Source organism: Dermochelys coriacea, chromosome 10, assembly GCF_009764565.3.
Source record: "Dermochelys coriacea isolate rDerCor1 chromosome 10, rDerCor1.pri.v4, whole genome shotgun sequence".
NCBI lineage: Eukaryota > Metazoa > Chordata > Testudines > Dermochelyidae > Dermochelys > Dermochelys coriacea.
The window spans coordinates 65,373,838-65,393,154 of record NC_050077.1 but is presented as its reverse complement, the minus strand read 5'-3'; the positions used below and the strand labels follow the sequence as shown (position 1 = coordinate 65,393,154).

Below are 19,317 nucleotides of genomic sequence, written 5' to 3'. Positions count from 1 at the left end.
GTAAGTGATTGGTGTTCTGAACATTACCGTAGGGACATAACTCTAGCAGGCTACTTCCTGTCCATCAGCCACCCTCCCTTCCAATTAAAAATCACTTCTCTGCAAATGTTTTCAAAAGCCCTGGATTTGTTTTGTACAGACACTTTGCATGGAATTATTTATACAAATGTAAAATTCAAACTTGAACTTCTCTCCCACTCCATTCATTAACCTTGAGGAGACCGTTCTCTGTCTTAAATTATAATGACCAGACATACCAGGAGAAATCTGAAAAACCTAGAGAAGGGATCCAAGCTGCATATTTCCGCTTCTTACCGACATTTATACCCAGCTCATCTGTAAGAAATGGTTTTAATCTCTTAGTACTAAAACCGCAGAGTCCCAGTTCACTTGTATACGTTCTTGGGTCTAACTCCCTCCGTAGACAAACACTCTAGCCTAAATCTTGTGGGTAACTCTTTTGATATCAGGAGAGTGAGATAGCTACTATGTCATGATGCTTCCTCTCACTGGAACCCCTCTTAAGAAGGTTCTTTATCCAGCCTTTAAGATCATTGCAACTTATGTGCCACCCTTGGAAAATTTGGCGTGAAAGTTCCTATTGTCCCTCATGTGAACTAATCTCCTTTCAAATATTTTCATTGTGAGTTGTGGAATATTCAGTCCTAAATTCATGTTTGTCTTGCTAGTTTAGTCTCAAAAATGGCATTTAATTAATTTCACTAACTGTAGCCCTTTTATTTTTGTTTCTGGACTAAGATGTGGATGAGTGCCTTGACCCAGATAACTGCAGATTTGGGCAGTGTATCAACACGGATGGGTCCTTCCGCTGTGAATGTCCTTTTGGTTATATCCTTCACGGAGCTCAATGTGTAGGTAAGTAAAAGTGTTGTATTCCATTTTAATGACTCCTAATTCCCCAAGTATAACAATAAAGAGTAGTAGTGATAGATGCGACTCCAGTTTAGGACCCTTACTGATTCCTTGTTTTTAAACTCTGATACTCATGAATAATACAGAATCCTTGCACATGAATAATGCAGAATCCTTGCAGAATCAGAGTCAGACACTTGAAGCTTCAGCCTCCTGTAACATGCATTCATGTCTTGTTTTAACTGCTTGCAGATACTGATGAATGCTCTGTTGGAAATCCATGTGGAAATGGAACTTGTAGGAATGTTGTAGGTGGTTTTGAATGTACCTGTGATGAGGGATTTGAGCCAGGACCAATGATGACATGTGAAGGTGAGACTCTCAAATGCACGGGTCTTTCAGTTTGTTTTATGGTAAACCATCAGTAACTTCAGAAATAATTGATAAATTTTGAGCTGCCAAAGCAGGCGAACTAGAGATACTCTTGTGCGATGTCTCCAACTATCTATGGCAGACCTTAGCCTCATCACCACTCCAAATACAGGAATCCCAATCCAAATGTGAATCCCGCGTGCCAATCCAAATGTGAATCCTTTTACCATGTTACCCTGTTTCTAACTGGAAAGGTAAGTGAGCAGCTTCTTCACTTTCTGAGCTAGTGCGTGCTGATGGATTGCCCAGTTGCGGGTAACATAAGCAAGTTCCGTTCAGTACCCTCTCCAGAAAAGTTACTGATTGTATTCACTATGCATGCAGCTCTGATATGAGAGTTCAGATCTTCTGGCATAACCTAATTCTCTCCAGCAATGCACCGGAGAGTAATTCTACCACTAAACTGGCTTGAGCTACTGTTAATAAGCACTTAGGGCCTCCTCCAACTCCCACAGAAGTTGGTGGAAAGTTTCCCATTGACTTCAGTGGGAGGTAGATCAAATGCATAAACACCAGAATGTAGTTTTGTTCTGTTTACACAGCACTTGAATAAATATGTTTTAGTCAATGTTGGTCACAATAAGGATAATATTTTGTAAAATGCAGGCTACGGAAGAGTCTGTTGTCTTGTTGGTAGCTAAAATAAAATGCCTAGAATCAACAACACGTGTAAGAGTAAATAAGTTCTGGGGGCAGGTGTTGATTTAACACTAATTGTATTTTGGCAGTACAAAGCTGGAAACTACTCCAGTTGCCAGATTGATGCTGCAGGCAGTGATTTCTGCTGCCTTGCTCCCATAAGGAAATCTAGGCAAGCAGGGATTTCTGTGGCCCTGGTCCTGTGCAGAAGTGTACAGTCAGTCAGTAGAATTACAGATCTGACAGTAAAATTTAACCTTGAGCAATTTGGCATCTCTGATTTATAACTAAACTAACCTACATACATTCTCAGCTGGTGTCTTTTGCAAAAGCAAGTTTCACTTTGCATATGGTTGTTTGTCTGAATACAGATGTAAATGAGTGTGCTCAGAATTCTCTACTGTGTGCCTTCCGATGTGTGAACACCTACGGATCATATGAATGCAAGTGTCCAGCTGGCTACATTCTTAGAGAAGACAGGAGAATGTGCAGAGGTAAAGTTTCATAGTTAGAAGATACTGTAATTTCAGACAGGTTGGGGTACAATTCTCTCAGTGCTAACAGTCCCAGGTACAAATCCCTGGGGAGTCCTGAAAGGGGAAGATTAGGGTGCCCAGATGTCCCAATTTTATAGGGACAGTCCTGACATTTGGGGGTTTGTCTTTTATAAGCACCTATTACCCTCCTCCCCCTTCATGATTTTTCACACTTGCTCATCCTAGGGAAGTTTTAAAATTTTGGGTGAAAGTCTATGGCCTGCTCATATTATGCAGAAGATCAGACTAGTTGATCATATTGGTCTTAAAATATATTAATTTATGAAAAGGGTAATAGTATCAATGTAAAGGGTTACCCACCTTAAGTGAAATCAGTATTTTCCGATTATTAATTTAGCACAGCTGAAAGAAGTTGTTTGTGATTTCACTTTCAAAATGAACAGTTCATTATTATGAGTTTCCATGAGAATCTCTCTCTGTAGGTATGTATGATTCTGTAATATGAACTCTTTCAGATCAGGATGAATGTGAAGAAGGAATTCATGATTGTGACTCAAAACAAATGGAGTGTAAAAATTTGATTGGCACTTACATGTGCATATGTGGACCAGGATATCAGCGCAGACAGGATGGTGAGGGCTGTGTAGGTAAGTGAAACTGAGGTGTTAAACTTCTGTGAGATAATCGTTTTCCCAGTAGAGCTGAGCTGAATTTCAGATAATAGAGCCAGATTCTGAAGAAAAATTGGCAATTTTGGACTTGACTAATTATTTAGGAATTCGGGAGGGTGGGGGGGAGAATCACTCATCTACCTGTATAATTGTGCCCATAATTGCAGGTAAAGGGTCGTGCAGAGCCTATATCTCCACTGTCTTACATATGTGGTCACATGTGGAAGATAAGTGTAAAATGCTAGCACTATTGTTAGTGAATGGAGAATTTGAATCAGGCAGCATTGTACACTCTCTTTGCACAGAGGTTAATGACGACACAGGCAGTAGAGAATCGGGTCCACAGGCTGAATATATTCAAAGTTCAAAACTTCATACTTCTTTTTGACTCCTGGACTAACATGTTTATGGATTTTATTTTTTGTCACATCTTTTCAAAAAAAATGCAGATGAAAATGAATGTCAAACCAAACCTGGGATCTGTGAGAATGGACGTTGTATCAACACAATAGGAAGCTACAGATGTGAATGCAATGAAGGATTCACTGCCAGTGACACCCAGAATGAATGCCTTGGTAAGCACCAGGTTAATGCTTTAGCAAAGCCAGCTAGCATCTCATTTGGTACTGGAAGTTTGCAGTAAATTGGGATTATTTCACTGGCTAATAATATATTACTGTTTTTGCAGAACTACTCAAGAGTTTGAACTCAATGGCATTACTTAAGTGTCTGTAGGGTGGAGCCTTCTGTCACTAAGCACCATCCTGGCACTAAATTCTTTCTTTGCTAGTTGTACTCTTGTATCAGTTGGTTAGAGTGCACTGGCTTATTATGAAAGCCTCCTGTTGATTAGTATCAATCAGCAGGGAGTTACTCTGTCCTTTTGTCTATGATAATTCTATTTTCAGTCAGCCCTTCTTCTTTTCTTTGGGTTCAAACAGAAGTGCAACCTTTCTAGGCACACTGTGACTTGACTCCTACCCTCTTACTAAATTTCTTGTCTCCTTTGTTTCCCTCAGACGTCATGTTCTCTTTCTTGCTGCTGCCAGACTTTCATTCTCACTTCCACAGTCCCAGGGTTAAGTATGCTTCCCTTTCTTTGATATTTCTGACTAAATTCTTAATATGTCATGACCCCCCTACACTCATTGCCACGAGTACTCTACTTGCAACATAATTTGTCTTTCAGACAACAGAGAGGGCTACTGCTTCACTGAAGTGTTACAAAGTCTGTGTCAGATTGGATCAAGCAATAGGAACTCTGTCACAAAGTCTGAATGCTGCTGCGATGGCGGGCGTGGCTGGGGGCCAAACTGTGAGATCTGCCCCTTCCCAGGCACTGTGGCGTTTAAAAAGCTATGTCCCCATGGCCGAGGATACATGACCAATGGAGCAGGTACTTCTGTCTGTAAAAGTTTAAGGGGAAATCTGCAATCAGAAAACCACATTAGCAACTATGAAATCAAGAGATAAAATATAAACTCCATTTGCTGCATCTTTGAGCACACAGAAATCCTTTATTTTAACACACAGACATTTAGGTCCAAATTTCCTGCAAGCTTTCCAACAGTGAGAATGCAGAATTTGCTGAGGACCTTCGTGCATAGGCAAAAAGGTGTTTGAGCAGTCAACTCAGGTGGTTAGGCACCAACTAAATCCCAAATTTCAGCAGGCTCCCCAAATCATTCGCTGGCAGGACGTACATTTGTATGCAGACATCAGGTAGTCCAGCACATGAACGTGCAATGGTGCTGGAACAATTTTTATAGTGGAGGTGCTGAGCACCATTGAACCAAACTGTAAATCCTGTATATAATGGAAACCACTTCAAGCCGGGGACGTGTGGCAGCACCCCTAGTTCTAGCACCTATGTGTCTGTGGATGTTTGCACACTCAGATCTGAGCTTTTTGTCTGTGTCTAATGGAGGACACTTGAAACCTGGCATTTGTGTTTGTTGTAATTACCTGTTTGGTTTGATTAAAGATAACTGGACAAAAACATACAAAGGAGTTACCAAGATCTATAATTAAACATACCATTGAGTACTCCAAATGACCCAGGGGACGTTTCAGCACAGTAGTCACTGATGCTAAGCATTGGTGTTTTTTCCCCAGTTCTTAGAAGTGTTGTTCTCTCCCCACCCCAAGATCATGGGCTTGTGCTCAGTATGATGCCCCAGCATGCTCTCGGTTGGTGAGCTGCATGACACACCCCATGAAAAGTGCTGGAGCCTTGGAGAGGTAAGTCCCATTTACCCCAATATTGCATCGTTTGGTGAAGTTTTCTTTCTAGTGTGCAGTGCTAACTAAAAAACCCTGGGGAAGGAAGTGGAAAACTTTCTTTAAACCTTGCAATATTGGAAAAGAGGGACTTTACCTTGCTCTAGGTAGGCCCCAGTGATGTTCAGTGGTGTTGTGAGCTGTCAGCAGCAGAGTTTATGCTTCTGTGTTACACTTAGCTTCTCAAACCTGCAAGAAACATAATACATAAAGGATAATATTTTCAAAAGTGCTTAAGTCACTTTGACTTTTGAGGTAGGTTCTTAAGTACATAAAGGCCAGATTTGTAAAGGCACATAAAGAAGCAGAAGTGCCTAGTGGAATTTTCATAAGCACCTATCTGCATCTTTAGGCACCGAAATTCCTTTAAAAACCTGGCCTTATGTGATCTTTGAAAATCGGACTTCAGCTCATAAGTCACTTATGTGATTTTGAAAATGTTACACAAATTTCACTTGCAAATATGCTGAAGTATCCCTGTTGATTTTCTTTGGGTCAGATTCGTAAAAGAAAATGTGAGCTTCGTCACTGGCTTAAATGGGAGCTTGAACAAGTCTTTTATTTGAGGTTCTTGATAGCACTCCTACTCTAGTTATTCATTTGCATTTAAAGCTTGCTCATTACATTTAAATGTTAAATTTGTGCTGCATTGCCTAAATCCTTCCATATTTTTCTTTCTAAAGATACAAGCCTCCTAAATGCATGGAGCATTTCATTATTTGGATGTTGCATTTTTCTTGTCAAAACATAGAAGTCTCACTGAATTTGTACAGTAATTTCCTATTATTTGTCTTCTCTCTGAATTTATATTTATTGCATTGCAGATATTGATGAGTGCAAGGTTATTCACGATGTCTGCCGGAATGGAGAGTGCATCAATGAGAGAGGATCATATCGCTGCATATGTAAACCTGGCTATACTCCAGATATAACGGGCACCCTTTGCATAGGTAGGTTTTCCATTATTTTACACCTGCCAGTACATTACTAAAGAGATGAATTTGAATGGAAATTTACAGGAATAAGAAATGAGGGTTTTCTTTCATCATTGGAAAACAAAACATCACTTGTTACCAGGCTTTGGGGGAATATTTTTGTGCGAAATAAACTACTGAATATTTTTAACTCTTCATTACAAATCTTAGTTGATAGCGCCAAAAAGAGTCTGTGTTTTCTTATTTTAGATCTGAATGAATGTAACCAGTCCCCTAAGCCTTGCAATTTCATCTGCAAGAACACAGAAGGGAGTTACCAGTGTTCATGTCCAAAAGGGTACATCTTACAAGAGGATGGAAGAAGCTGTAAAGGTGAAAATTTGAATGGAGGAACTCTACGTTTCACAGATTTTACTGTATCTGCCCAAAGATACATTTCACAGACAAATAGCTACCAACATACGTGCCAAGGGTCTGACTCTGATCTCACTGACTCTGGTGTAAATCAGGAGTATCTCCACTGAACTCTGCTGTCTAAAACTGGAGTAAATGTGAGAGCAGAGGCGAGCCCAAAAATATTGGAGACAGTTGGAATATTCTAGTCACAGTAATAGCAGTGAATATTTTTTAAGACTTTTCTTTCTCAATATTTGCTCCCTGGTATAAATAATTTTTCTTCTGATTTTAAGCATGTTGATTTAAGCCATGCCTTGCAATAATAATTTCATTTTAATTAATGCCAGTTATAGTAGCTCAGATGGAATGTTTGCAATATGCTGTCAAGCATCAGCAGTGTTTTAACTAACCATTCCTGCAGCAGTGGGTGAGAGAGGAAAATGAAGGAGAGGAGAATACTCTGTCTCCTCCATTTCCTTCCTTGACTCCCATCTCCCAGTAACCTTGGAATCAAGCTCAACCCTCACCTTTCTTCCCACACCTCTCCTGTCTACAAAACTGCCTTTTGACAGGAAGAGACAATAATTTAGAGGTGAAGGGCCTACTACAGGAGTGGGTGGGTGAAGTTCTGTGACCATCGATGTGCAGGAGGTCAGACTAGATGATCATGATTGTCCTTTCTGGCCTTAAAGTCTGAGTCTATATTGCCTAAGCATATAACTGTTTTGACTCCACCAATTCTGAAACCCTCATCTGTGCCTTCATTTCTCCTCCTCTTGTCTAAAGCAACTCCTGGCTCCATGGCTTTTTCAGGTCCCAGTGCCCTACAATCAAGCTCTCCACTGTTGCTGCCCGCTTTCTCACAAGTCCCAAGAGGAACTACCAATAAACCTCATTTCTCAAACAGCCTCACTGGTGCCCCCATGCAGATCCAGTTCAGGGATATTCTCTATCTCTCCTCCTCTCCACTGCTTCTGCCTCCTCTTTGTGTCTTTCGACAAAACCATTGGTCGGAGAGACCTCTCTTCTGCAGGCTTTGTCATCTGGAAGAGTCCCTCTGTAGCTCTACATCTTATCCAATTTCCATCTCTTTTCAAATTTCATCTTAAAATGATGACATTTTCTCTATCGCCAGTAACTTCCATTTTGCTCTCCCTTTGTTGCTGGCTTTATGGCTGCATGCTAACATGTATTCATCCTAGAGAATCAATTTTTTCAGTGCTGGAGCACTGAGCACATGGAGCTCCACATGCAAAGAGGAGCTTGTGCAATTGCACATCCGCGCATACATTTACTGCAACTGCATAGGCAACTAGGTAGCTGTGCACTTAAATTCCTGATCGCATCTGCAATATCCTATTTGTGGTAAAGGTGCGCAATACTGTGGAAGCACCTTTGCATATGTATTTTAATATACATGCAAATGGGGCTCTACCATTTGAAAATTTGGTCCATAATTTGTGTAATTTATACAATATGCTGTCTTCTGGCACACATTATTTCAATCTGTAAAAGCATTTTTAGGTCAGATCTCCAGTCCTTCAATGGCTTCTAGCTCCCTTCACATGTAGTCCTACTCTATTAAAAAGGACTCTACCTGCCCATCACAGTCTGCTCTAAGGGAACCCACTCCAGCATCAGAGCCATCGTTATCATTTGTCTGATAGATGCTACTACAAAATAAGTGCCTGCTACCACTGAAGTCAGTTGTCTTCCAAAGGAGCCCCAGCAGGCTATAAACTGTATTCTGCTGAAGTGGGCTGTAATCCCAAAGGAACTATTTAAACAATAATGACAAAGTAAAATGACATTTCCTATGCCAAGTTTGTAATTGCTGTTGTAACCTACAGGGGCTTTACTCCGCTCTTTGATATTAAGGGCATTACATAAATCAATCAAAATGTAATGTTACTTGCCTGAAGCTCTCCTGTCCCACTAGCTGACATCAGGCAAGGTCCTCTGACTGGTAGCACGTTCTGCTCTGCTAGAGTACTGGGCCAGGCCTATGCAATGTAGTTTTACGTTTTACTCCTCTACAAAATATTTGTACGTTGAACCGCTAACTTGCAGCCACTTCTCTCAGTGTCAACATTGAAATGTCAGCACCTTGGTAGGGATTGAAAATGGAAGGAATGTTGGCTTACTCTTTCAGATCTCGATGAATGTGCAACGAAACAGCATAACTGCCAGTTCCTGTGTGTCAACACCATAGGGGGCTTCACTTGTAAATGTCCTCCTGGTTTCACTCAGCATCATACAGCGTGTATTGGTAAGTGACATTGGACGTTGCTCTTCATTAAGTGGAAACTCCCATTTGAGGATTCGTATTGCGTCTCATTCCTGACAGTATTGTAACAGGATGGTCACTTCATCTTCCAGAAGAAATGAGGTGCAGAAATGGAAGCTGTTTATGCTGAAATACTGGACCAAATTCTGCTCCCACTTACACTGGGGCAACCACAAAGGATGGAATTTGGCCTAATAAGTTTGTTGTGCAAACAAATTTTCTTTGCTGTGTCTGCTAGTACCAATTATTTACTGTAGAAGAAACTGATATGTTTGTACACAGAGCCATGTTTTTTTAAACAGCCTCTATATTTTGCACCTGCAATTAGTTGTTGGTATAAATGAGAGTGTGTTGGTGTCTATATGAATGCACCAGCAAATCAGGTAGTTAGAGACCTAGGGACAGAGGAGGACTGCACTGGATGAAACAGTAGGGGCAGAGGTGGAAAAAAGGCCCTTCCTCCCTCCCCCTTTCCCTTGTTTCCTGCACTCAAGTCTGAATTCCCCAAGTGCAAGGACTGTATACTGATAGCACTGTACATCTTTCTTGCCCTTTCTTCACTAGTTAGCAGCAGTTTCAATGTTGTGCCTGTAGTTGGGTGCCATGTTAAGGTATCTTTAATAAGTTGGCCCTAAATGTTTACATTTAAACGACTTGACCTATGTATACATCCATATTAGAACAGTTTCAGTGTAAAAAAGAATCTCTCCTTTTCGGTTCTGCAATCTGGATCTTGATTCCAGTATTCTGCGCTCCCACGGCACCAGTGTCCATGCTGTGTACACAAGGAGAGCAGAATATTTGTCAGGATCCAGCATGAAGGTTTGAGAGCAGTTCCCTTCATATTGTATCTCCTGCTAGTGTTGTCAAGTGGAAAAGTAGGGATTTCTCTCTCCCATTTCTTTGGTGCAAGGTATAGGATGGAAAGGAGCACAGTGTCAGTCATGTCAATGTCTTGTGTCACTTACGTTTCTTTTCTGCTTTTCATGCACTCTTATACTATTAACATCCTTGAATGATCATCTTCAAGATGAGTAATTACCTTGCAGAACAGTAATAATACTTTCATCTCTTTTACCTTTAGATAATAATGAATGTGCCTCTGAAATCAATCTGTGTGGGGCCAGGGGTATTTGCCAGAACACACCAGGAAGTTTCACGTGTGAATGCCAGCGTGGCTTCTCCCTTGACCAGACTGGACTCAGCTGTGAAGGTAGGCACAGTAAATATTACAGACAGCTTGAGCCCTCTGGTCTTCTATTGTCCCAACAGGATGAGCCTGGGGCATCTGGCATCATAAACTCAAAGACCACAGCACGCAGACTTCCGCTGCCCCACTGGGAATTTTGGGAATAAGAGGGTTCCTCTTGGATTTCCTTTCACTTCTCCCCAAATGCATAAGGAGAGGGTGATTTTCCCTCTGTGCTGAGCCAAGCACCTTTGTTCCAAACTGAACATTGCTTGGTGGCTTCCTGTTGAATTTTGCCCCAGAATTTGTGAACTCCTTCCCTTCCCGTGGGAGTTGTTGCTATTTGTAGATCAGCTTTGATATACATTCAAATAATAAGATATCCAGAAAGCAAAACACAGACAATGAGGTGAAAATCCTGGACACCTTGATTTTCTGATGGCTCTGTCTGCAAGTGTGGAAGGGAATTCTACTGTGTGGATCCTATTCAGTCCTGGTGAAAGCAAACACAACTTCATTGAATTCAGTGGATGCGCCAGGAATGAATTTGGCTTCATATACATGCCCCATAGAAGAAAGGAACAGTAAGCATGCATCTGATGCGAGTACACAAGGAAATACTCACACACATTGCTCTCAGCTATGCAGTTTCACTTTCATTGAAGTAAGTAGGAGCTGTACCCAGTTATTTGAAGTCATTTGCATCCAGGGACCAATTCAAAGCTGGAATAAGCAAGTGTATGCAATGTCATTAACTTAAACCAGCTCTGAATTTGGCTCTTTCTGTCTAGTTTAGAAGAAGGATTACAGTATGAAGCACAAAGGCGCACTATGCAAAGTCAATTTCAGCGTGTAATTCACTTCTTGCATGTGTGAAGTAGAAGAGTGATTGATGCCTGAGTAATGAAGGTTAATAGAATTTGTGAAGAAAAAGGTTCAGAAAGATAGAACCTGAAATGTTTAATAAAAACCAGTCCTTTTTTATGACAAATTTTATTTAATCTTTCAATGCAGGTTTAAAATGCACATTATATTCTTTTTTAAATGGCCTTCATTTACATCTTTTTGTCTGCCAGTGCTTCCATTCAGTCATAAATGCTCCATTCTTAAGGAATGCAACAATACTTAATGGATACTGCTTAAATTCTGAGCAAAATATTTCACAGGCCACTGTTTCTAGGATACACTGCTTTCAATTTTTAAATTATTTTTTAAAAAGATGATCACATTTTGTGTCATAAAGAAATTCCCAAATGACGAGGGAACTAACACAAAAAGCCACTGAAGTTAGCTTACTCCTTTTCTGATATTCCTCTATCTTACAGTTTTATATTGCCACTCATATTTGCCCACCTTTCACAAATTCTCCTCACTGATCACGTGACACTGATTTGGGAGGATAGTAGGATTAAAAAGAAAAGAAAAAAACCTTTTTCAGAAACCATGGAAAATGCGTGGTTAATATCTCCGTTGAGAAGAGAGAATTCCTGACACTTGGACTGTGTGTCACCCTTTTAGATGTTGATGAATGTGATGGAAACCACCGGTGCCAGCATGGTTGCCAGAATATAATTGGAGGATACAGGTGTAGCTGCCCACATGGATATCTCCAGCATTACCAGTGGAACCAATGTGTTGGCAAGTCACTGTCTTTGTTAACAAAATAAAATACACTATAATTGTGTTAGCAACAAGATGGGGGGGGAGGTTTTGTTTCTGTATTTTGTTTAGCCGTGTATTTCATAAAACTCTGTCCAGCAGAAGGCAACCCTGATACGATACTGAGCCCCTCTCGTGACATTCTGAGCACACTCAACTCCCATTGAAGTCCAATGGCCAAAGCCCTGCTTCAGCAAAGCACTTCAGTCAGAGCTAAGTGAGTGGTAGTGAGTAGTCCCACTGACTTCAGGAGAACTACTACTCATATGCTTAAGTACTCTGTTGACTCAGACATGGCCCAAATGCAGAAAACCTTACTCAGCGGTCTCTCAGTCATTGCTCAGACGGGACTCAAACTGAGAGTTGACGACACATAACAAATGGCAGAATCAAACCCTGTACTTGGATTGTAATAGACCTGTAAGTTAACCATCTAGCACAACACTTTGCAAGCATCTAATATTCCAGAACAATCCTGCTGCATCTGCACCTCCATCTTTTAGCTACAGTCCCACAACTGGACTGTTGTGCCTGAGAACTAGCTTTAAAATCTGCTGAGATCTCATGCATGAATGATAGGTTCTCCTAATGCTTTGTGGAGGTTTGCCCACGTTACAAAGCTAAAACATGATTTGTCAAAATTCAGCCAGATTTGACTGTATCTGCCCAAAGATACTTCCCCAGAGCTTAGGGGTAAAATGTGCAAGGAGCACCTACCAAACACTGTTTCTGCTATTGATTCTTCAGTGTGTTAGGAAATAAATTCACCTGCAGATTAAAATGAAACATTTGGTCCCCATCTAAAATTTGGTTACTTCCCAAGTTGCTGTGACCCACATCAGTGGGGTTACTTATGGAGAATGTTACTCTTCAATATGACTTCAGCAAACGGATTTGTGCCCTACTTGTCTCAGAAGTCCTAGGAAACAACTCTGTATTGTTCTGCAGCAGGGCAACATGAACCTGCTGTATTCAAATGAGAGACACATTATTTTTCTGCTGGCTAGGATTCCATGTATTTCCAGTCGGATTTAATTAGGTTCCACACAAGCTGCAGTTTTGCATGGATGGCTAAAGAGATATGTTTGATGACCCCATCTTTGATAATTAAGGGCCTCATAACTCTTTGTTTGGCACTGTTTGTTTTTAAGAGCATATAAAAATGCCTTTGTGCGTTATCTTTCGGCTGCTCTAGGGAGGTCTCTGCTTTTAATTATGTTTACCAAACTTTCTGACATATTACACAGCCCTGGAAGGGGAGTCTAGACATTTCTGTTCCAGCGCTCAGTGTGGTTTACATGCAGGGGAATTTGAGGCTCATTCAAAAATGGTTTGGTTATGGAAAGATTTAATTAAATGTGGGGGGAGCGGGAGATTTGATTTAATTTGGGGTTTAATTCACCCTTTTAAAAATAACCTGAAAAGAATAAACTGTAATTTCCAGCTCTCTTGAATCAAAGATGGAGAAACTCTCTCTGAGCGCCTCAAACTATATTTTGAATCTTTATTGCTTGCAGTTGAAACCCATGTCTTGCAGGATGATTCCACAGTTGAAACCCATTTTTCTAGCTAAAGTGAAGCATATGCTACCAATGTTTGTTAGAAATGAGTGAACCCCTGATAAGCCGGGCTGATACCAGTGGATCCTCTTTATAGGGTATATTTACTATATCATTTTCCACTGGATTTTTCTCCTCTTTTCCTCAGCACAACCCCCCTATAAATGGAAATCAATACTTAAATTCTAGTTCAGTGGTTCTCAGCCAGGGGTCCGGGGCCCACTAGGGGGCCGCGAGCAGATTTCAGGGTCTGCCAAAATAAACCAGAGAGTAGGGCCGCTGTTAAACTCACTGAGGCTGAAGCTGAAGCCTTAGCCCCACTGCTCTGGGTGAAGCCAAAGCTCAAAGAACTTAGCTTTGCAGGCCCCTGTGGCATGGGGCCCCAGGCAGTTACCCTGCTTGCTATCCCCTGATGCCAGCCCTGGTTTTTAATCTACTGGATATACAGAAAAGGTTGTGGAACAGCCGGGCCGTGGAGTTTTTATATCATGCTGGGGGGCTTAGAAAGAAAAAGGTTGAGAACCCTTTTGATTCAAAATTGGGTAAAATGAGTTCAATTTTGGCTCCCTAGTTGCTGTGGTTGCTATAACCTTCTTATAGCCCAAATTTACATGCATAATGTAGGCAAGATAACCATGAGTTCAGCAGCAATTAAGTATGTAGGTTTGAGCCATAGTTAGTGACATAGAACCCAAACCTGTCCTCATTTTAGTTAATGATTAAACCCCTGTGGACTTTAGGGAGTCAAGGTCAGGCTCTAGATTCTACTATTTCCTGAATGTAAGAATATGATTTCTTAAGTATGGTTAGATATTAAGCTGGGGCCCCTGGGCATACCACAGGGGAAGAATTTGTGTCATAAGCTTTTGCAAGACCTTTCCTTCATGTAATTTGGCAATCTTGACTCTGCAAATAATTTTGTCTTTTTGACCTTATTATATGAAGTGTACAGGGACTTTTTGATGTTGCTGCAACACACATTTAGTTAATCACCAAAGAATGCTTTGGTTCCTCCCATGTCTTGTGCAGTGTATGACTGCTTCTCTAGCCCAGACAGTTCTGTTTTGTGCCAATCCATAACTCAATATTGCAAGAAATTTAAGGGATTGCTTCTAAAATATAGAAAAATAGCTAAACTTTGTCACAGAACAGTAGCATTAATAAATCTCAAGGCACTCTTTCAATTTGCCATATTGGAGAAAACATCCTGAACAATAAGCCATATATTTACTGTAGATGAGTCCAACCTGACCTCCTACTCACCATACCACTGAACTGGGGGAAAGTGCAGATCCAAACTTTGTCCACCTTTAATATTTACATATGCTTGCAAAGGGTGCTTTAATACTATACTTTTACTGCTCATTTCTTCTGTAAGGAACTGTACCTCATCTATATCTCCTTTTTGAATCAAAAAAAGATTCAGTGCTTACAGAAACTGTCATGCTTTATTTCTTCACTCTTTCCCCTTAGTGTTTTACAATATAATAAATATGGTGTTACCAGGCCAGCTCTTCAGCTTCATCCAGTTTACACTTGGCATAGCTGAGAAGAGTGGGGGGGAAGGTGGCACTTAAGCTACTGTTCTGCTCCCTTGAACTGGGCTGGCTGGGAGCTGAAACAGCTTCTGGTATGGTATAGAGTAGCCCAAAGGTTGCTCTGTGTTACTCTGGTTGCAGTAGTCTCCTAGGGCCTGCTGCAGCAGCCAGGGATGAGGCAGAGCCCTGTTCTTGGATTTGGATATCTGATGAGGCAGCATGTTTGAATCTGTTCAGTTATCCAGATTAGGCCTTTCTAAAGTTACAGAGGGGAGGAATAGGCTGAATTAATCCTAAAGATAAAAACCAGTTTCTAATCTCCTGTGCTTCCCTTCCAGATGAAAACGAATGCCTCAGTGCACACGTTTGTGGAGGAGCATCTTGTCACAATACTTTGGGAAGCTATAAATGTATGTGCCCTACCGGATTTCAGTATGAACAATTTAGTGGAGGCTGCCAAGATGTCAATGAATGCAGTTCTGCACAAGCCCCATGCAGTTATGGTTGTTCAAATACTGATGGTGGCTATGTCTGTGGATGCCCACCTGGTTACTTCAGGATAGGACAAGGGTAAGGGCTTCTCATATTTAAACTAATAGGCCTTAGGCGGCAAAATCTGCTCCCTTGCCTCTGGTTGTGGAGCTGCAGAACCAATGGCCGCAGAGCTGCTGGGAAAGGGGTGGGATTTGGGGAAGGCGTACAAGAGTTTCACACTCCCTCCCATGCTTGGAGCCAAGTTCTGCAAGGGAGATGAGGCAGGGCCATAGGAGAGATGAAGGTGGGGATGACGGATCTATAGCAAGATGAATTCTCTAGGCCTTGCCAAGGAAGTTTGGCTCAGGGCCACAAAGGATACTACAAGCTGGAGTAGTGTCTGCTGAGACACTCCTGTTGGGAGGGAAGATTCCTCCCTTCCTTTTGTCCTACTACAAAGAACTCTAGCACCTACCCCACGTACCTGAGCTGTGCACTAGGGAGATTTCCCCCCTCAGTATGAACTTGATTCCTGTGCAGCATAGAGCTCCTCTCTAAGGAAAGGGGAATTGTATGGCTCTAAAGACAATCACTGTTATCCCAGTCTTTTACTGATGACATTAGAATGAAATATCCTTATATTGGAGTGGTCCTGAGTTTCTAGTTGAATGGCATCGAAGTTCCAAGGGAATTATTTTCTGTATATGTCTGTGCTGGCATGAAAAATTAGAGAATAATGTTCATTAGAACTTCATGTGCAATCTACAAAATACAGACCTGGGTCTGCAGTCTTTGGGTGCCTAAACTTCCATTAGCTTCATTGGGACTTTTAGGTGTGTGAAGAATCTCAGCTCAAGCACTTTGTAGGCCAGGATCTTTGTCCCATCCACCATTTTCAAAAGTGACCAATGATTTTTGGTTGCCCAACTTGAGGCATTTAAGACAAGAGGCTCAGTGCTTCCTGAATATCCCCCATCAAGGTGTCTCGGTTTGGGCACCCGAAATCACTAGCTACTTTTGAAAATCAGGGCCTGTGTTTCTGAATCATTAAGTGTTTACATAGGGCCAAACATTGCAGGCCTTTTTTAGGCAAAGCCCCGTTGGGCCAATTTCTCTGAAGCCAAAGTGTGACTGAGAAGAGAATTCGGCCTATTTACCTCAGTAGGAATTTTGCCACTTAAATTGGCTACGTTATTTTTCTGTGTGTTTAGAGCAGTACAAGTTCTTAATGTTGTATGGGGTTTTTCTTGAGGGGTGGAACTAATTTCATGAAACTAATTTGCATTTCTTAATTCATCAGACACTGTGTTTCTGGAGTGGGACTGGGTAAAGGTCATGGTCAAGAATTGCCCATCAGCGATGAAGTAGATGACAACTCTCTCTCCCCTGAGGCGTGCTATGAATGTAAAATCAACGGTTATCCCAAGAGAGGAAGGAAGCGCAGAAGCACTAATGAAACCATTGCATATGAAGCAGAGGTAATTGTCCTTCTTGGGGAGGGATTTGGGCTGTTTTCTGAGAGCCAGAATGAGAGACTTAAGGTACAAAGAAAGAATCTAGATGGAAAAATTCAGACTGCAACCAGGCATGTAAGTTCAACATGGCCCAAGGAGTTGCTCTGGGACTTTGCATGCCTGGGGGGGGGGCTTTCTGAAGATACAGTCATCGGGGAGAGGTCATCTTTGGAAGATCCTAACACACTTGCTCATTTCCTGTTTCTTGTCAAACACTAAAGCTAAATGCCCCTCGAACTCTCCAGCAAGGGGTGAGCTCAAGAGCGAGGACAGTTCTCGATGTCAAAGGACAGCATGAGTGTAGAACACTTTTTTTTTTTGTTACCTTGTGGTCTCAAACCAAGGACACTTAGTTCTGGGAGTGGGTGAGTCCCCCACTGAAAGGGACTGTTGAGCATGGAGCCGGTGGGATTTTCTACAAAGAAAATATTGTGTTCCAAAGGCTAAATACAGAAACCGCTGGGATTCCTGTGCATCCAGTCACTGCAACCTTTCACGAGGTATGTGGACGTGCTTCTGGTCACTCACAACTCTGGCTTTGGACCAAAGACTGTCAGAGACAGTCAGGCAAATAGTGTTCTCCCTGTGTGGCCCAGATAGCAGAGCTGGAAGCTGAATTCAGAACATAATTGTTGGAAGGTCACTGGAGTGACCAGTAGGCTTAATGCACATCTTTAGGTTGGGGTAACTGAAATTTAAATTACTACAATCTGCTGTGTTGCTCAGCCAACTGCCCCTCCTCCTCTTGCACCAAATAATGTTAATAATAGATGACGTAACAACCTGTATTTACATGAAAAACAGTGTGTCGTGCAACTAGTTGCACCTATTTACAAGTCGCCGTTCACTCACTCCAATGGGAGATCGTTTTCTTTTCATTTTTAGTAAACATTCCTTAAAATCGATTCAAAGGAAAATAAACACTGCATCAGCCTCATCCTTATGGTTTGTTTTGAATTGACAAAAGCGAGTAACTTCGGTGTTCAAACGGTCATAACCCTGTTCTGTTCTTCACTTGCCTGGCAGAAAAAGTTAGACTCCTCCTGTTTCCAGCACCGTACAGTGCCTGTGCACAAGAAGTCATAGTGGCAGGTTCAACTTGTCCATTGACTAAATTCTGCACTCTGACTCAGGCAGAATTCTCACTCATCTTGGTGGGAGATTTGTTTAACTGAGGGCTGCAGGATTTGGCTCCTTTGATAGTTTGTAAGGCCAGAAGGGGCCATTGTGATTGTCTGGTCTGAACTCTTGTATAGCACAGGCCAGAGAACTTCCTTCAATTAAGGTATACTATAAAATTCATATTCTTCTTTTTGAGAAATTTTAATTAATTTACTTTAGAAATGCCACCAGATCCAAGGGCATTTAATTCATTCCCTGCCCTCTGAGTTTTGCCCTCTGAGTTGTGCATCGTGATGAGTGAAACCCAGAAAACTTTAAAGGGCCTCCTAAAATGTCCCTGCACCACATGCACATTTACTGAGCTAAGCGTCCTGCATGCTTTCAGCATATATATATTTGCATGTGCAGATATGTCATCTTTTCATGTGCTAACACGGAGTATCAGGGACACCCTTCACATATGTAAAATAACTCAAGTTTGTGTGTGCAAGCCAAGTTGTGTACACAGGTACATGATCCATATGTGCAAAAGTAGGGGGGTTTTGCCCACGCAAAAGTTTTTTGGGTGCACTTCTCTGGGCCCCTTGAAATTGTTGCAAAGTGTATAATCATGCAAGATCAATGATTTAGTAAAGCACAATAAATATACTTGAAGAAGAAGCTGTGTTGAGTGTGAAGCAAGCTGGAATGCCACAGGTTGGATAACTGTTCTCTAAAAATCATCAGGGTTTCAAAGCTTTGCATGTTTGCTAGTTGATGAAGGGCAGTTTGTCCCTATGGCTGAAGAATTATACAGGCATACCCTTGCCTGCTGCAGGAAGTTTCAAAGATAATATCGTTCCAGCTGACATTCTTTTATGTTCCCTGAAACTCTGCCTTATAGAAATGTTGCTAATAACTCATCTCAGTGGAGTTTAGCTCATGTGTTATATGAGCTCAATCACCTTGACTTCAGCTATATCTGCACTGGCACTGCAGGTGTAATGTCCCCCACACTGGGTAGATGTACACATGCAAGCTTTGATAGCGCAAGTGTGCTAAAAATAGCAGCATAGGTGCCACAGTGCAGGTGATGATGGGAGACATTAGCCACCCTGAATATAATCCCATCCCAAGACCCTAGGTTGTATTCAGGGCACCTAATACTTCTTACCACTAACAACAGCAGCTACGCTGCTGTTTTTAGCACTGTAGCTCTATCAAAGTCAGTGCAATCTATTCGAGCAGGAAAATACAACTCCGGCTTCAGTGT

General features: G+C 41.5%; 1 protein-coding gene across 6 annotated transcripts in view; it reads left to right on the top strand.

Moving 5' to 3' along the window:
* The window catches only part of FBN1 (fibrillin 1), a 217,149-nt gene that overhangs the window by 195,917 nt on the left and 1,915 nt on the right, over positions 1 to 19,317 (top strand). For all 6 annotated transcript variants that reach the window (XM_038418952.2, XM_043494228.1, XM_038418951.2 and 3 more), the window contains 13 exons: positions 760 to 876; positions 1,126 to 1,245; positions 2,316 to 2,438; positions 2,957 to 3,088; positions 3,562 to 3,687; positions 4,302 to 4,508; positions 6,217 to 6,342; positions 6,577 to 6,699; positions 8,876 to 8,992; positions 10,095 to 10,223; positions 11,718 to 11,837; positions 15,294 to 15,525; positions 16,730 to 16,907. In XM_038418952.2, coding sequence (XP_038274880.1) covers positions 760 to 876; positions 1,126 to 1,245; positions 2,316 to 2,438; positions 2,957 to 3,088; positions 3,562 to 3,687; positions 4,302 to 4,508; positions 6,217 to 6,342; positions 6,577 to 6,699; positions 8,876 to 8,992; positions 10,095 to 10,223; positions 11,718 to 11,837; positions 15,294 to 15,525; positions 16,730 to 16,907 — 1,850 coding nt within the window. The remainder of the gene's footprint in view (positions 1 to 759; positions 877 to 1,125; positions 1,246 to 2,315; positions 2,439 to 2,956; positions 3,089 to 3,561; positions 3,688 to 4,301; positions 4,509 to 6,216; positions 6,343 to 6,576; positions 6,700 to 8,875; positions 8,993 to 10,094; positions 10,224 to 11,717; positions 11,838 to 15,293; positions 15,526 to 16,729; positions 16,908 to 19,317) is intronic.